Here is a 17,394-nt window from a genome sequence, read left to right as displayed (position 1 = left end):
TGTTGGTTGACTATTCTGTAGCAGATCTGATTTGTTCATTGGCAGATGAGTTTCAGTGTACCTACCAAATACTGTTGGTAATTTCATAGTACTGTTAAAGGGTAAAGCTATAAAAACACAAAAATCCATAAAACTATTCATCCACACAATGTCCCTGTAGCTTTCCCCAGCAGGAAATTTTATAAATGATTAAGGATAAATAACACATAAACACAAATGCTACAGCTATGCCACAGAGCACAAAAACCTGATTAAAAATATATAACCTTCATAAACACATGGAGTCTTGGCTTTTATTAATTGTATCCATGTTCACCATGACATCAGTGCTTGAATGGATTGTTGAGATATGATTGTAAACAATTTATTCTTGATTTCTTGATGCAGAACAATAGTAAGTTTTATATTAAGTTTACTATAAGTTTTATAGTGTGATCATGAGAGTTATGCTCCTAAGGATCAGAATCCTGCAGATGAGGTATTTCACAATTAATAAAAGAACCTGTGTGACTCATTAAATTATAAATGAGGGGAGTAATTCTTTGTGCTCCTGAAGTGTGACTGCCCTGTCAACTACCCCCCCTCTCTCTCTCTCTCTCTGTTTTTCGATCAGTGGTACCCACATGTACCAACACCTGGTAATTCAGATCCCATCATAAGAGGAATGGTTTGGTTCATATTCTAATTCTGCTGTGGGTGCACTTTTGGACTCCCTCTGTTTCGGCCTGCACATGAAGTTTTCACACTACCTGGTGACCCACAGGACCCCGGAATGGGAGAAGCAGTATGTCCGTTATGGGGTGAGCTGATCATTGCATTTGTCTAGATTTCAGAGGCCTTTAAGTTTCATTTTGCAATAATGCTTTTCTAAATACAAGAGGAATTAATTTGACTGCAGGTACAAAATGAAGGGGTTTTGGTCTCAGTGATGAAAATAAACATTCACAAATTGAGAAAATTTAGGGGTCAGTTCATTTTATCTTCAGTTAATTTTATCTGTATGATCAGCTATTAAATGCTTAGATCATAAAGGTTTCAGTTACACTGAAAATTATAAAGGCTTAAATAGCAATGTAGTGGCTAAACAGGCTGTAATGTGAGAACAATTTATTTTATCTGTTAATTTACTTGAATTATAAAGCTGAAATTGATATTTTGCTTTTCTTCCAAGCTTGACAGAAATAGATGTATTTGTATTTCCTTTTCAGTCTCCGCCCCCTAGGTCACAGTCCCAATGTGCTGTACAACTGATCTGAGTACAGTCTCTGTTCCTACAGGTACTGAAGACCATGCTGTCTGCTGGAGAGAAAGGAGCACATTGGAATGAAGGTGAGAGACAGACATGATGAAGAATCTCAAGGAAACCAGAAAACAACCATCCACTGTCAGACACACACGCATGCACACACACGCACACACGCAAGCACGCATGCACGCACACACAGTATTCCAATGAATTTAATCACAATTTAAACGCACATCACACAGTCTCTCTTCCTTTTCGAGAATAATAAATGCCACCCAATATTTCACTTGAGGATTTAAGTTCTGGTTGCTGTTTAAGATGCTGGAGCTGGAATGCCTGAATATGATGGATATACTTGTATCTTGTAACCATAGAAAGTCTTTGTGCCTTCAGTGCAATCCGATGTTTCAGAAGCTGTGCCTTCATTTCTTTAAAATGGAGAACAGGGACCTTAAACATTGCAGTCATCCTCAGGGTGCAGTGGGGACACCAGAACACAGAAGACCTATTGTGTAAGCCTCTGTGACCTCGGTGAGGATTTTCATGAAGCAGGGAGTTATAACCCCCTGAGGGATGGACACAAAGGGGGATGGGCATGGTGAAGGAGTGGTGAAGAAACGGCCATTCAAATGCCCTGTGATACACTATTAGTCCTTTTGTAACACAACACTGCAGCTGCTGATATGAAATATTATCTGCCTGGGATGGGGAGTCTGGTTTAAATAAAGTCAGAATAGGGGAGATGAATAATTGAATACATTATGGGTTGAAAGGAGTTTGTGTAGAGAGAAGAGGTGAAATATGCTGGGACTCCTACTGGTGCACAAAAACAAACCCCCGTCTGCTAATCCTCAGAAATCATCACCAAATTAATTATTTATTTTACTCTTTTTGTGATTCCAAACTTTCCTATGAAATAAGCAGCTACATATAATACCTGACAACCTCTAACCATAGGAAATAATGCAGCATGAATTAAAATGGTTGAATTAGAGCATCCTTTACTGTAAATATTGTATTAAATTAAGCATACAAAAGAAATATATAATTTAAGGCAAAGATCCTCATTTAAGAAAAGAATAATAGTTCAAGATGGGAGGCATAGCTGAACAAGATTCCAGTCCAGAGGGCCACATTGTCTACTGGTTTTCAGTGTGTTTCAGAAGCAGTGATTTATATGCTTTATTGTTCCTAATTGGCTAAAGAATCCAATTGACTTGTTCTCAAAACCTTAACTAGCTGCCAATTGAAAGGAATCCCACAGATAATATGGCCCTCCAGGACTTGAGTTGGACACCCGTGGTTTAGAAAATGAGCAATAATTAAGATGTGAGCCATAGTAAAATCTGGAAATCATTTTAGACATGAGTCATAGTTTAAGACATGGGGAATAATTGCACAGGTGAGTCATCATGTAAGACATGGCGAATAGTTCAAGATATCATAGTTCTTGACATGAGGAATTGTTTACAGGTAAGATGTAAGTTCCATCTTCAATCTATTGTCCATATTCGTTCAAGACATGAAAAGAAGTTTAAATACACCCAGCCGACAGATGCCTGATATTTTGCCAACAACAATTGGGGGGCGGGGGAGGGGGTAAGCGCAAGTCATCATTTTAGGGCAGAGACCGGAATCTCTCTGGATAGGAAATAAACAAAACCACAATGAAGATTGAATAGTTGTCTGGCGTATACACAACAAGAGAATAGACAGTGAAAGAACAGTGAAGATGATGACTGGCTCCAAGTCCAGTTCTGAACATAATCTGCAGTTAGCACTGGTTATCAAGTGCAGTCTTGTATGTAATGTAGAATAAAAAGAAGCAGAGAAATCACAGGCGTTCCATGTGGATTAAACGAAGATTGCTACACCAGCCTTTTCTCATTGTCTTCCACTTCTGCCCCATACCATTTTACCCACGTAAAAACTACACTGCATGCTGATTGCCCTGAAGTGCTGTCCAATGGGGACCCGATTTATTTGTTGAATCAGGACACTGTGTCCAGAGGGTTGGCCCTTGCTTTCTGCAAGGGCCAACCACAGCCGACGACACGCATACACCAGGCAGACTGTACCCCAATGTTCGGCCCCTGCTGTCTATTCCTGGTATAAGACATAAGACATGCTTATGGTGTATGTGCAGCTCTATTTGTCATTGTTCCCTCAGGACAGAAACAGAGACAGAGTCCGGTGATTTGCCTCATTATACATGTTGTTCATTCATACCTCCGCATTAAATACTGCCAGGCAGTTTTTGGAAAAATAAATCCAATGTTTGATAAAAGACTCTCCATGTTTGGCAAAAAAACTTTTCTAATTCAATTGCAATTCTATTTTTACAAAAGACATTGGACATTCACAAAACCTTAAAAATTATTCTTACTTTTGTTCTTTAAAATGTACCTATGAAAAAAAAATGAGATTCATGACATGTGCAGACCATTGTTTTTGTGCATATCCCATGTGTATGAAATGATGAATGGCTGGCTGTTTGTAAATCTTATGCACAGTCCTGTTCATGTGATTTGCATAAGGAAACAGCCATGAATTAATACAGGAAAGAAAAGAATATTGTTCCAATCACCTTGATATGCACTTTTGTACATCGATTTGGATAAAAGTGTCTTCTAAATAAATGTAACCTAATGTAAAAAAAAAATTGAATGCTGAATGTTCTTAAAAATGTTTTTACACGCAGTTTACAATGAAATGTGATTGTGCTCATGTATGTGAATAATCAATACATATTTATAAGATTCACAAGAAAAGCAGTCCGTTGGTAGAGGTACACAGAACTCATGTGCAGGAGTCAGAGACGCTGTCTGTGAGTCGTGTTCCTGTTGGGGCTGAGTTCGTTTTTCTGCCATCACCCTGGGCTGGACCTCTGGGTAATACAGGGCTCTAGGGCTGAGGGGGAACAAGGCATGGGGTGTACAGGATATAGTGTGCAGGCTAGATAATATGCTGAGTAGAGAGAATGGTAGTACACAGTATAGAGGGTACATTATAGGAATGCAAGACACATGGTATGAGGTATACATGGTAGCGTACGTATATACAGGGTTTAGGGTACTGAGCATGGTGTGTACATGAAAGTACATGGTATGGAGCTACAGGTTATGTGAGATAAATGGTATGGGAGGTACAGGATATGGGCCTACAGGGTATAGAGTACAAGGCATGGGGCTGCATGTCATGTGAAAAACAGGGAATGGGTAAATGGTATGCAAGAACAAAGTTATGGGGGACATAGGATATGGAAGGTATGGGGAGCAGGATACAAAGCATGTGGGGTATAGGGTATGGATGCATTGGAAATTCAGGGAATGGTGGTACATAGTATAGTGGTGCTGGAGACACTCCCTTTTCTGATGTAAGCAGAGAGCAGGCCTGTGCTCACAGAGCTGAGAGATATGGCACTCACATTCTCAATATTTAATGAATGATCCCTGGGCTTGTTTGTCAGAGGGAGAATTGTTCTAGGTTGTTAATAGAAAAGAATGTTCCACTCTGTGGAGAGATCTCTAACAGCTAATTGGTTTGCAGACAACTTTCTCTCTCCTCACTCTATTATGATTTCGCTCCTATAAGTGATTTGGAGTCTTACAGTTTAATGGCTGGACAGAAAATGGTGGTAAGCAATACAGGCAGACAGGTATGCACAAAAAATAAGATTAACAATAACTCTAGCATAATAATTCTTTGTTTTACCTTGGCACATGAGAATTTGGAGTACATTTTGTTTCATACAGTACTTACTCTTTCCTAACTGAAGTCGATTAATAGAGATTGTGTTAGGGATGTTAATGTAGGAGCTTGTCCAGGTGGTTTCATAAGAATACACCAGCTACAGGGGCTGGGGCCCAGAGCCAACTGTAAAATGGGGCTCGTGCCCATATGTAAGACCCTGCCCTCTTGCCCACAGATGTGGAGTCCGCCCACAGATATCGCTGGGCTGCACAGGATGGCTTCTTCCAGGCCTGTGATAGAGAACTGGTTAAAGTCAACCTCTTCTACTCAGGTATGTGAAAAGAGAAGAGTGAGAAATTTTTCTGAAATGCTAGAAGTGGGCTGGAACGAACCTGTATGGCGTATCAGGATTTCTACGTTTTGTACATACAAGTACCAGCACTTTATCTAGCATTCCAATGCTTATCATAAGCTGTACATATGCAGTGTTTTTACCCTGTGACAGTCTGTTTCTCTCATTGCCACAACAGTCATTGTATTCTCCACCATAACGATTAATTCAAATGAGCCCACCTAATTGACATGTCATACAAATAAACTTAATTACGCAGATGGTACCTTGTTACCTTGCGTAGTTCCTCAAGTAGGTTCCGGAGTCTTGCACACTGCCACCATGCCGGTTCCCTCTTTTCTACTCCAGCGTTACTGCTTTTTTGTCACTTTTTTCAACAACAGAATCTGTCTTTTCAGCACATTAGCTTGGCTCAAAAATGGGAAGCTCCAGACTGGATCGCTGCAGTTCTACATTTTACTCATATGAGTATTTTTTCCACTTCAAGCACTGGTTTGCAGTACAGGTCCAGGTGGAATCACAGAGAATGGTAGTGGTGATTTACTTACAGACTGAGGTCTTTGATGATACAGGTGGGGAGGGGTGGGGGGGGCAGTTAGGGACAGAGGTAATGTTTGTTGATGGGTTTTACAGTTGTAGTTTCTTGTTGTGTATTGTTTGTGTAGTGAGGCTTCCTACTTCTGTGGTGATTGTGTAGTGAATACTTCCCCCTCTGTGGTGCTTGTATAGTGAGTCTTCCCCCTCTGTGGTGTTTGTGTGGTGAGTCTTCCCCCTCTGTGGTGTTTGCGTAGTGAGTCTTCCCCCTCTGTGGTGTTTGCGTAGTGAGTCTTCCCCCTCTGTGGTGCTTGCGTAATGAATGCTTCCCCCTCTGTGGTGGTTGTGTAGTGAGTCTTCCCCCTCTGTGGTGTTTGTGTAGTGAGTCTTCCCCCTCTGTGGTGTTTGTGTAGTGAGTCTTCCCCCTCTGCCGTGTTTGTGTAGTGAATTTTCCCCCTCTGTGGTGTTTGTTCCACAGAGAAGCAGACGGAGGCTTGCAAGCGACTGTGCTTAGTGAGGGATGTGGTGCAGGTGGTGCCAGAGAGCCGAGGAGGTAGGGCCGGGTGCGGCTCACCATGGAGGCCAGGGGGGCTGCTGCAGGCATACAGACTGGCCAGGAAAAGACAGGCAGAGCAGGAACTCAGACGGGCCATCAGATATGTGCACCTCAGTCTGGTTCTGCTGCAAAACTACAGGGTGGGTGGAGCTTATTTTAAACCACACTGTTGTGTGGTCTTTACAATCTTATTCTAGATTCTAGAGACTCGGGGGAGTATGACCTGTATGTATGAAGTGAACACTGTGTCCTGTGTCTCATGGCTGCATCAGGAGCTGAACTATACAGCTTTCTGTAAGATCGTGAAGAAACATGATGCCAGCTTCGCTTCTACTCGGGGTTTGAAATGGAGGAACGAGAAGCTGGATGTCTCTCCTTTTTACAGTGACATAAAAACCAGTCAGCTGATCTCTGAGCTGGAGGTCTGGGCATGTACAACACACAAGCACATGCATGCGCGTGCACACACACACACATGCATGCATGCATGCATGCACATACGTCCACACTCATCTCTCTCTCTCTTACACATACACACAGTCATATACAATGTGGTTTAAAAATATTTGGAGGGTGGCACAATTTTTGTTGTTTTGGCTCTCTACTCCAGGACATTACATTTGAAATAAAACAATGAATATCAGCGTTGACTGTCAGCTTCAGTCTCATAGTATTTACATCCATATTGAGTGATTAATGTAGGAATTACAGCCATTTTTACACATAGTTCCCCAATTTTAGGGAATGAACAATAATTGGACAATTAGCTACATGGCTGTTTCTTGCCAGATGTATGTCATTGCATCATTAGTTCATGCACAAGAAAGCTAACAAAATGTCTGGAGTTCATTCTAGGCTTGGAATTTGCATTTGGAGTCTGTTGCTGTTGTCTCTCAACATGAGGACCAAAGTGTCAAAGCTGGCTATCATGAGGCTAAACAATCAGAATAAATTAATTGGAGACATAGCTAAAACATTGGGTGCATCAAAATCAAATGTTTGGTACACTGTAAAGAAGTAAGAATGCACTGGTGAGCTCAGCAGTGGAAACCAACCAGGTGGACCATGGAAGACCATTATAGTGGATGACCGATGAATACTTCCAGTTGTGAAAAACAAGCTCCCTTTTAAATGTCAAATCGATCAAGAACACTCTCCAGTATGTAGGCACAGATGTATCAAGACTAAAATAAAGAGAAGAATACACCAGCATAAACAGGAAAGAGATTACCACACATCTACCAATTAACATGCTGATCTGGTGCTTCTCAGAAACAAGATGGTAAGCAAAATGAAGGAACCAGTCTGGTGCTCACAGATATTCAGCCTTATTACAAACGGACTGCAAACAAGGCAGATGTTTGGCACATGTGCCTTCATCAGAGTTAGTGGCTCTGATGAAGGCACAGTAGTCAAAACATCTGTCTTGTTTGCAGTTTGTTTGTAAAAAAAAAAAAAAAAGCTGAATATCTGTGAGACTGATTCCTTCATCTTTGTACACCAGCATAACCTCAGAGGGGTCACTGCAAGATTAAAACCATTGTTAAGAACCCGCAGGTAAGTTTGCTAGAGAAAAAAAGTGAATTAAAAAACTGTGGAGAAACTAGTATTACCCTCTACCAAAAGTGATGGAAAGAGGAAAGCATGGAGCAAGAAAGGACCTGCTCATGATCCAAAGCATACCACCTAATTCTGTGAAACATAATTAGGTGGTATGCTTAGTGGAGGTAGTGTTATAGCTTGGGCATTTATGGCTGCCACTGGAACTGGCTTACATGGCTTTATTGACGATGTGAATCTTTTGACAGCAGCAGGATACATTTTGAAGTGTACAGAAGCATCTTTTCTACTTCAACAAAATGCCTCAAAATTCATTGGGCAGCACTTCACCGTGCAGTAGGAAAATGATGCCAAAGAGTTTTTCAGGGCCACAAAGTAGAATGTTCTTCATTGGCCAAGTAAATCTCTTGTCCTGAATCCAATTGAACATGCATTTTGCTTGCTGAATCCCCTGAAACAAGCAGAAACTGAAGATGACTGCAGTACAGGCCGAGCAGAACATCACCAGGGAATATACCCAGCGTCTATGAGTCACAGACTTTAGACAGTCATCTAATGCAAAGGATTTACAGCCAGGTGCTAAATTTAACAACTTTGTTCATGACTGTTAATTTGTCCAATTAATTTAGGTTCCCTAAAATGGGGAACTATATATAAAAAGGGCTTGCTATTTCTATTTCCAATATGGATGTAAATAACCTCAAATTAAAGCTGAAAGTGTGCACTTGCTGGAGTACAGAGCCAAAGCAACAAAAATTGTGTTACTGTCCAAATATCTATGGATGGCAATTTATATACCAATTTTTAATATGTTGAGATCTGATGTCTCATTTAACAGTCTCTCATGTGTCATCTGACTGGAGGGGACAAACTGGAAGCCATGCAGAGGCTGCAGGTGCCACCTGCAGTGGGAATTCAGGTGAGCGTTCCCGTTTGCTGGAGTTAAAAACCAACCATTACTGAGGTCCCTTCCCTGCAACCTAATGCCTGAACCAGGCTCTATTTATTCAGTTCAGCTTAAGCTTGCTCTATTTCACAGTCAGAGTAGTTTAAATTAAAAATAGTGAAATTTAATCTTCACACGTGCCTAGACTTAAAAAAATAATAATTCCACAACTGTATTTATTCCTACTTTATATATACTAGTTGCACCAGGAGTAAAAGACATTTGTACATTTAAATCACCTGTATCAGTGGCGGCTGGTGATAAAATTTTTTGGGGGGGCGCAGTTTTGGGGGGGACAAACAAACTGAAGCAGCACTTCATAGCTCAGCAAATAAAATTAAATACATTAAATAAATAAATAAATAAATAAATAAATAAATAAATAAATAAATAAATCTAGAAACAACACAACACACTGTAATGTTGCCTAAACACTGGCTAGTAGCACTACTTGAACATATTTTGCCCTCCTTAATAATATAAAATAATATGTAGAGATGAAAAAATTCCCATTTCACCTACATCACATAAAGCTACCAACAGGCAACAGCTCAATTTCTAAATATGGAACTACTAAAGTCATTTTTACTGCCACTGTTAAATTCTATGTCATAAAAAGAGTAGGAAAATATTAGCTAACTCCAATGTCATTTATAGAGCCTTCTGCTGCCATCTGCTGGACAAAATGTGAATATGTGAATTCTGAAGTTTAAAGTTCAACAAAACTCACCAACCCACGGAATATCCCGGGATTATCGGAGCTCTCACTCTCATCGTGGCCACGCAAAGCCAACTCAAAGGCTCCACAAAATTTCACACAGTCTATTATTCTGGACAGGATGTGTCGATTTTGTCATCTCTTCGTTGTGCCTTCTAATGCCAATCCTGTAGCCTTCACCTAGCTGTTCAGCAATGCTAAGCCTGCCAAAAAAATTTAGTCTCATACTATTGTCTAGGTGGCTGCGGCTACTTTCGTGCCGTTTGCATTTTTCAGAAAGATGTTATAGGTCTTGTACCCCCGTCGTTGTCCACAACGCTTTGGTGCCGACACTTTGAAATAGCAAACAGGGAAAGCAATAAAAGGTATTACTTACACCACATCCAGCTAGCCAACTCCGTTTGTCATAACAAGAGTGGGAGAAGCCCCGGGTGTATGCTCGTCGTCGATCACTTGCCTGCTGCTGAATTTTTCCACGGTTCTAGTTGAAGTTGCCATCTCCTGAAAGTACCGGTCAGCTAGCTAAGGAGCAGGAGTGACAGCCGCGCATCCGTAGTAATGGCGGGCGTGAACATGAAAGATAGCGTCAAGAATTGTCCAATCACATTAGATCAAAAAACATAAAAACAATACCAATTCGCTGCCAATAAAAGCAGGAGTGTCTGGGGCGCAGAGAGCTGCACCCCGTGGAAAATCTGAAACAACCATTTAGAGAGCAGCCTCAGGTCACCTGCTTGCCAATAGTTGAAATACTTACATACACGCTCATTTGGCCAGCGCCTTTCACCCAGGAAGTAGGCTATAATCACACAGAAATTAACCAAATACAATTTGATTTTGGAACCAATTTTTAATGAATGCTGTCAGCGCGACAGACTACCAGCCACATTGAACGAGTAAACAATTTTTATTTTATAATTATTTTGGGGGGGCGGCGCCCCAGCGCCCCGCATTAAAGAACCGCCACTGACCTGTATTAAACAAATCCTCCAGTCAAGCAGTGTTCCTGGTCAGTTTGAGATACAATAATTGGACTATGTCCAACGTCTAACTGCGTCCAGGTCACGTAACACATATTATATCACTGAGCTTGTGCTGTCTCCGTAGCCTGCCCCAGTATGGGCTGCTTTTCGGATGGGGGTGACCTGTGGACTGGTTTTAGCTCTCCTGGTCCTCATTATTGTACAAGGTGAGAGCACCTCACATGCATACACACACACACCCACACACATATATAAAAACACACACATTGTTGAGCATGGCCTCATTAACAGGCTGAACTACTGGTGTGTTTACTGTTTTTTTTTTAATTTATTGGAAGGATTCTTTGGAAAATGTGTTTCTAAAATTTATTATTTTTTGTCACCTCACAATAAATATAGTGCCTGGCTGTTGGACACAATTAACAGTCATTCCCTATGGGAGTACATGTGCCACATTCTGTTGCCTGATATTTACTGATTATAGACACTTTAGATCGTTAACTTTAGATCTCCTCATCACTTTCCCAAAGACACTTCTGTTCCAGCTTCACAGGCACCTGAGTGGACAGCACTGAGGCCTTTTTTACAGCTCTACAGAGGTGGCTTCCTGCTCATCCAATTCATCTTCTTGTTGGGGGTCAACATGCACATCTGGAAGAGTGCGGGGGTCAACTACATCCTCATATTTGAGCTGGACCCAAGGGACCACCTCTCAAACCACCATCTTTTTGAGGTCAGAGTGAGAAATAGACATGAATTTTACGAAAGTTTAAGAATTATTATATTGGCCAGGATATTGCATGTGGTATTGAAGTGTTCTGAGGCACCAGTGTTTATGGTTCTACGCTATATGACTGATTCATATAGTTTTGCAAGATAGTGAGAAGTTGTACGCAGAGGTGTCACTAGGGGGGTGCGGGGGGTGCAGACCGCACTGGGTGACACCATCAGAGGGGGGTGACACAGAAATGACTGCCAATATTTTTTTTTGTGCAGTGTTTTGTGTAGCGACGAGTTGAATTTCTCCGAAGCAGTTTACTGCCGATTGATTTAATTAGCGGTATTAATGCGACGAAAAGCGCTCTGAATGCATAACACGCAATTCCTTGAGGCCCCCCCAACTGCACTCACCCCCCCGGTCGACGAACTTCCAACCCCAACCCGAACGTCCAACAGCACGCCCCCTCCCCCCGTTGCTAACTTTGGGTGACACCAACGGTCAACCGCACCGGGTGTCACCAACCCTAGTGACGCATGGTTGTACGCTACGCATAATTGCTTCTGACTTAGATTCTTCTGGTTAAATGCAATTAAATCCAATTCTGAATACAACAGATGCAAATACTGTTTAAATGTTTCCGAATATAGATTATTCAGTTAAATCATGCGCTCAGAAGATGAATGTAGTTGTAAATTTGTAATGTTCTTCTTTTGTGGTGCAGGTCGCAGGATGCTTAGCGCTGTGTTGGGGGGTCAGTTTCCTGGCTTGTCTGCATGCCTCCCTCCAACCAGTCCCACTGCAGCTCCAGCCCCTTGTATTCTACTCTCTCCCTGTTCTACTGCTGCTGAACCCCACGCCCACTTTCCACAGATCCGCCCGCCGCCGGCTCCTCACACTGCTGGTGAGACTGGCTACAGCCCCGCCCACACCCATCTTCCACATCTCCTGCCCCACACCCCTCTTTCTACCCCCAGCCACTTGCTCTTGCTGGTAGTTAGTAAGGTGTGGGTACCCACACCAGATTTCCACAGTCAATAGCAGGATCATCTTACAAAGACTTGTCCATTGCTGGTTCAAACCTAAACTCTAACTCATATCATGATCCCAAGCACCTACAATGAAAAAATTACCCTGTTATTTTTTTTATTTTTATTTTTTTTGAGAAGCAGACTTTTGGGTTTGTACTGGAGCAGAGGGGTGTTCAAGTAGATGGGCTGTGACAAAAAGAGTATGGCAAAATATGCATTCACTCAGAGATGAGGTGCATTGAACTGCCTTCCAGTTGGAGTCTGGTTAAATGCGTATATTGTACAGGGTGTGAAAAATTAAAAAACTGAAATTGAGGATTGATATATACTGAGATTTTAAGTAAAAGCTTGAATATACAGCAATGAAACAAATGACCCAGGTGAATTCTAAAAATGTCTCACCCTCTCCCACCCTCATCCTCTCTATCTCCCCTCCTCTCCTTCTTTTCCTCTCATTGCGCTTCCTGTCTGCCCTCTCCACCCTCTCCCTTTATCCCTTCTTTTCACCTCTCTCTCTATTTCCTCATTAAACTTCCCTCCCTTCCTCTCACCTCCTGCCCCCCACCCCCTCTCTCTCACACACCACCAACAGTGCAGGTTACTCTCCACCCCATTTCGTCCAGTCACGTTTGCTGAGTCCTGGTTGGCCGATCAGCTGAACAGCCTGAATCCGCTGCTCCTAGACCTGTGGGGTCTTCTTTGCTTCTATACGTGTGAAGTGGACTGGGGGGACCCCTCCACCCTTAGCTCGCCCCCCATTGGTGAGAAAGGCAGCTTAAAAAAAAAAAAAGTCTGTATTTTAATAGTGCCTTGAACAACCTCTAAAGCCGCGTTTCCACCGCAGGAACTATACCCCGGAACTAGGAACCTTTTGAGGAACTCAGTGCGTTTCCACCGCAGGAACTAGGGTCTAAATTTAGTTCTGGGGGCTTTGTTTTACCCCCCAAAACGTTCCTGCTCGGGGGGTAGTACTTTCCGAAAGTACAGGAACCTTTTGGGTGGAGCTTGCAGCGCTGAACATTTCTGATTGGTCGAGTACTCGTAGCATTTGTGTTGTATTTATTTTCCGCCATTACCCGCCATGTTTGAAAATATGCAGCGGCAAACCAATTTATTTTCATAATAACTTCAAATCAAACTTGTATGTTATGCGGCGCAGTAGCCTCCTTTTGGTTATAGCCTGTCAACGTCTTGGAATTATAACGTGTGCTCTTCTGTTCTTTTCTTGCTTTAGTATTCGTTTTATAAAATGCTAAGCATTCGTGCTGGGACAGCATATTACGTAGGCTACCAAAACATTCAAACGGATTAATTCGGTTGCTGAATATTTTCTTCCGGATTTTCTTTGTTAGCCCGTTGTAATTGACTCAAAACGTTTGATACAGTTATGTGAGGTATGCGGTAGTTCTGCATAATTAACATTGGTGATACAGTACAAGCACACTGGAAATCACCTTCCGCACTTTTTATCCGGGTAAAATAACAGGTTAATTCTAATAATCTTCCCTTTAGCTTTTTCAGACTGCCGTAATTTTACTCAATGTTACTGCCATTTTTCAATTCCACGAAAAGACCAGGAAGACTATGGACTCATTTATGGTGCATGGTTCGCATCTGGAGGGCACACTTCGCTGCTCGGCTAGCAGTAACTTCGAAGGAAAGCAAACGGTGGCTGTACCAATTTACATTTTCACGCAAGTCCGAGTTTTCGTTCTATTCTTGTCATATTGCGATTAGCCTATATGGAATTGACGACGAGAAAGTAATAAAACAGCTGATTGTTTACAACGTGTGCATGTTTTCTGCTGTTAATGAATGTGTTTGAGAGGATATATGAAAATCAATAAATACAAAAGTAACCATATATAGGCTAGTCATTGTTGGTAACCCGTTGTATATAAGTGGAATAAACCCCTCCGGGCTGTCCCGGTTATTAGAAAATAATGTAGGCTACTTCGGTGGTAGTATGGGGTTACAGAAGAAATTATATGACAGATGGACCGACGACAACGTCAGTGGGCTAATTTGCTTAATCTTCGCGGTATTTTAGACCCCGGTGGAAACGCAGACAACCATTGGCTGAAGGAACCTTTTAGTTCCTGGTAAAGTAGTTCCTGGGACTGAAAGTTCCGGGTAATTTTGGTGGAAACGCGGCTTAAGTGAAGAAGCAAAACTCCCCTCATACAAGTTGTAGCCCTCGTTTGGATGATGCACAGCAGCCATTTTGCACCACACAACAGCCGAGGAGAAAGAAGGAATCTTTAAGCCAACTGAAAGGGTGAAGCAGATTCTGAGACACACATCTGAGATTCGTTCTCTCTCCTCCCACAGGACAAACTGACATGTGTAATTCACTCTTCAGCCTCTCGGTCTGTGTGTCTGTGTTTGATGGTGCAGGGCCCCTGCAGCACAGACTGACGTACCTGATTCAGTGCCTCCCCCCGTGGCTGCGTTTCGCTCAGTGCCTACGCAAATTCTGGGACAGCGGCGAAGCCATGCCACATCTCCTCAACGCTGGCAAATACTCCACCGTCTTCCTCATGGTCACCTTCGCTGGGCTCTACAGCTTAACCAGAGGTAGAACCCCCCCTCCTCTGTGGGGTCTGTGTGTACAGGGAGAGCAAGGTGGCGTGTGGGGTAACGGAGGTGTTCAGAGAGAAGGGAGGGGCTAGATTGAGGAGCAGGGAAGGGGATGGGTTGGGGGATGTGGTTTGGACAGGGGAGGGGTTTATGTGTGGCAGGATAGGATGTGGCTGGGCAAAGTACTGGGAGTTTGCCCTCACACTGGCAACTCCAGTATGAAGGCTAGTATACTCTAAGCCTGGCGTCATTGTTTAACCTCTCACATCCCACCTGCCTTCATATCAGAGCGCCCTCACCTGGCGGGTGTGAGGATGTACCTGTACCTGTGGGCGGTGGCCACATGCCTCAGTGTAGTTGTAACCATCACCTGGGACCTGAGGATGGATTGGGGTCTTCTTCAGGGGTACGGCCTGCTGCGGGAAGAGATGGTGTACCGCAAGCAGGTACCCCTTGCCTGTCTGCACCCCTAAATACACCGCTACCTACCTCTCCACAATGCAGGGAAATGCTAGACCTATTAAGTTATTGCAGGGGTGTCCAATTCTGGTCCTGGAGGACTGCACTGTCTGCAGTCATTTGTGGTTTCCTTTGAATTGGCAGGCCTTGAGAACAAGGTGTGTACTCTAGCCAATCAATGACTTATTAATCGCTCATGTTGAAAAACATCAAAAACCAATATAACTGTGGCCCTCCAGAAATGGAATTTGACACACCTGAGGAACTGTCACATGAATTTTCACTTTTTCACATTTTTGGGGGGCGCATTAGGGCTTCTACTACAGCGCCATGCTGGGGGATGTTATCTTGAGGGTGACCTGGGCGCTCAACATCATCCTGGCCCAGATGGGCAACTCAGACTCTGTGGCTACTATCTCCACCGTGCTGGCACCTCTGGAGGTCTTCAGGTGAAACTGACACCTGTCCCAGCACACCAAAAATTAGAAATTCAGTCTGCCAGGACATTTTGATTCATTCTTTTTGAATCAGTGGTGAATAGCAAACACAGAAAAACTTAGAACAGGGTGCCAGGCTGGTGGAAAGCTAACTGTCATAACGGTCTTTAATTTTTCTTTGATATTCTTTCATGATTAACAAGAAGCCAGCTGTAAACATTTTTTTCTTATATTACTAAAATAATTCCACATGAAGCTAACTAAAAGGTAACATTACTACATTAGATTTACTCAGCAATTAAGGCTCACTTTTACCTCTTGTGATGATGCAGAAGATTCATTTGGAACATCTTTCGGTTGGAATATGAGCACCTGAACAACTGCAACCAATTACGAGTGGTACCAGACCTACATCTGACCCAACTGACCCTGAACAGCCACTCCCTCCTGGAGAGGATCATGGACCAGGAAGACCTAGCAAAGGATCATGGGAAATGTAGTACAGTAAAGAGGAAGCCTAATCTGATGCTCTGGTGTCCAAGGTGAAGCCATGACAGAAGCATGTCTACTGAGTGTGGCAGAAGGCTAGGAATTTCATCACTTTCCTGAATAAACCACATGCAGTATACTGAATAGTGATTCAATCCTTTTCTTCCTCAATAATTAACACCATACAGGAAGCAGACATACTCTTTTATCACTTTCATAATACAGACATTCTACAGGCCCTATAATAGAAATCAAGGCAGTAATTTCTTATATACTTCCTGAGCTTAAAACTCCATACAGCAGAGACCCCGGTTCAATCCCCGGCAGCGGTACCTCCGGGTTGGTCAGGACTCATACCCTCACCGGCTTCCCACCCGCGAACACAATTGGGAAGCTGGCGAGGGTATGAGTCCTGATCGTTGCATTAGCGACTCCTACTGGTTGGTAGGGGCGCCTGTTCAGCAGGGAGGGGATCTGGAGGAGATAGCGTGAACCTCCACACGTGCTACGCTCTCCCAGTGAATCTCCTCGCTGTCAGGTGAAAAGAAGCGGCTGGAGAGTCCACATGTATCGGAGGAGGCATGTGGTAGTCTACACCCTCTCCAGACCGACAGAGGATAGCGCATCGACCAGGAATGTGATACACACAGGGAATTGGTATAATGACTAAAATCTGGGAGACAAATGGGGGAAAAATGGCTAAAAAAAAACTCCATACAGCAAACAGACTAGTGCTTTGATTGACTTCATCAATTATAAACCGTGTACAGGAAACAGTCAAGTGCTTTTGTCACATCCTCTATCAAATAAACCGACCACACAGGGAAACAATTAAGTGAATCCCATCTGGTTGAAAAAAGGAGTTCTGGTTCTCTTCAGTTTTGTTAAGTCCAGTTGTTCCTGATACTATCCTCTTAATTTCCTATTTGATTGCAGAACCCAGTGCAAAAAGACTGAAGTCTCATTGGATGGTGCAGAGGAAGGCCGTATGTCTGTCTGAGGTGCCGGAATCCGCATGGACCCTGATTTATCTCACACATCACACACCTGCTTACCAAGATGGAGGGTCTGTGTGAAACACAGAGCTTTTGA

At 42.9% G+C, this 17,394-nt stretch overlaps 1 protein-coding gene across 1 annotated transcript; it reads left to right on the top strand.

Annotated features, from left to right (window-relative positions):
- Positions 1–731: 731 nt before the first annotated feature.
- On the top strand, positions 732–16,359 carry LOC135233720 (solute carrier family 53 member 1-like). The gene is made up of 14 exons (XM_064297519.1): positions 732–800; positions 1,278–1,329; positions 5,175–5,270; positions 6,304–6,521; positions 6,654–6,803; positions 8,780–8,860; positions 10,713–10,794; positions 11,134–11,321; positions 12,031–12,210; positions 12,930–13,149; positions 14,735–14,914; positions 15,206–15,363; positions 15,689–15,825; positions 16,146–16,359. Exons 1-14 carry the CDS (start codon positions 732–734, stop codon positions 16,357–16,359), a joined length of 2,025 nt encoding a protein of 674 aa, XP_064153589.1.
- The last annotated feature ends 1,035 nt before the right edge of the window (positions 16,360–17,394 follow it).

The sequence above is a fragment of the Anguilla rostrata genome, chromosome 10 (genome assembly GCF_018555375.3).
Source record: "Anguilla rostrata isolate EN2019 chromosome 10, ASM1855537v3, whole genome shotgun sequence".
Taxonomy (NCBI): domain Eukaryota; kingdom Metazoa; phylum Chordata; class Actinopteri; order Anguilliformes; family Anguillidae; genus Anguilla; species Anguilla rostrata.
This window is presented reverse-complemented; position numbering and strand designations above follow the sequence as displayed.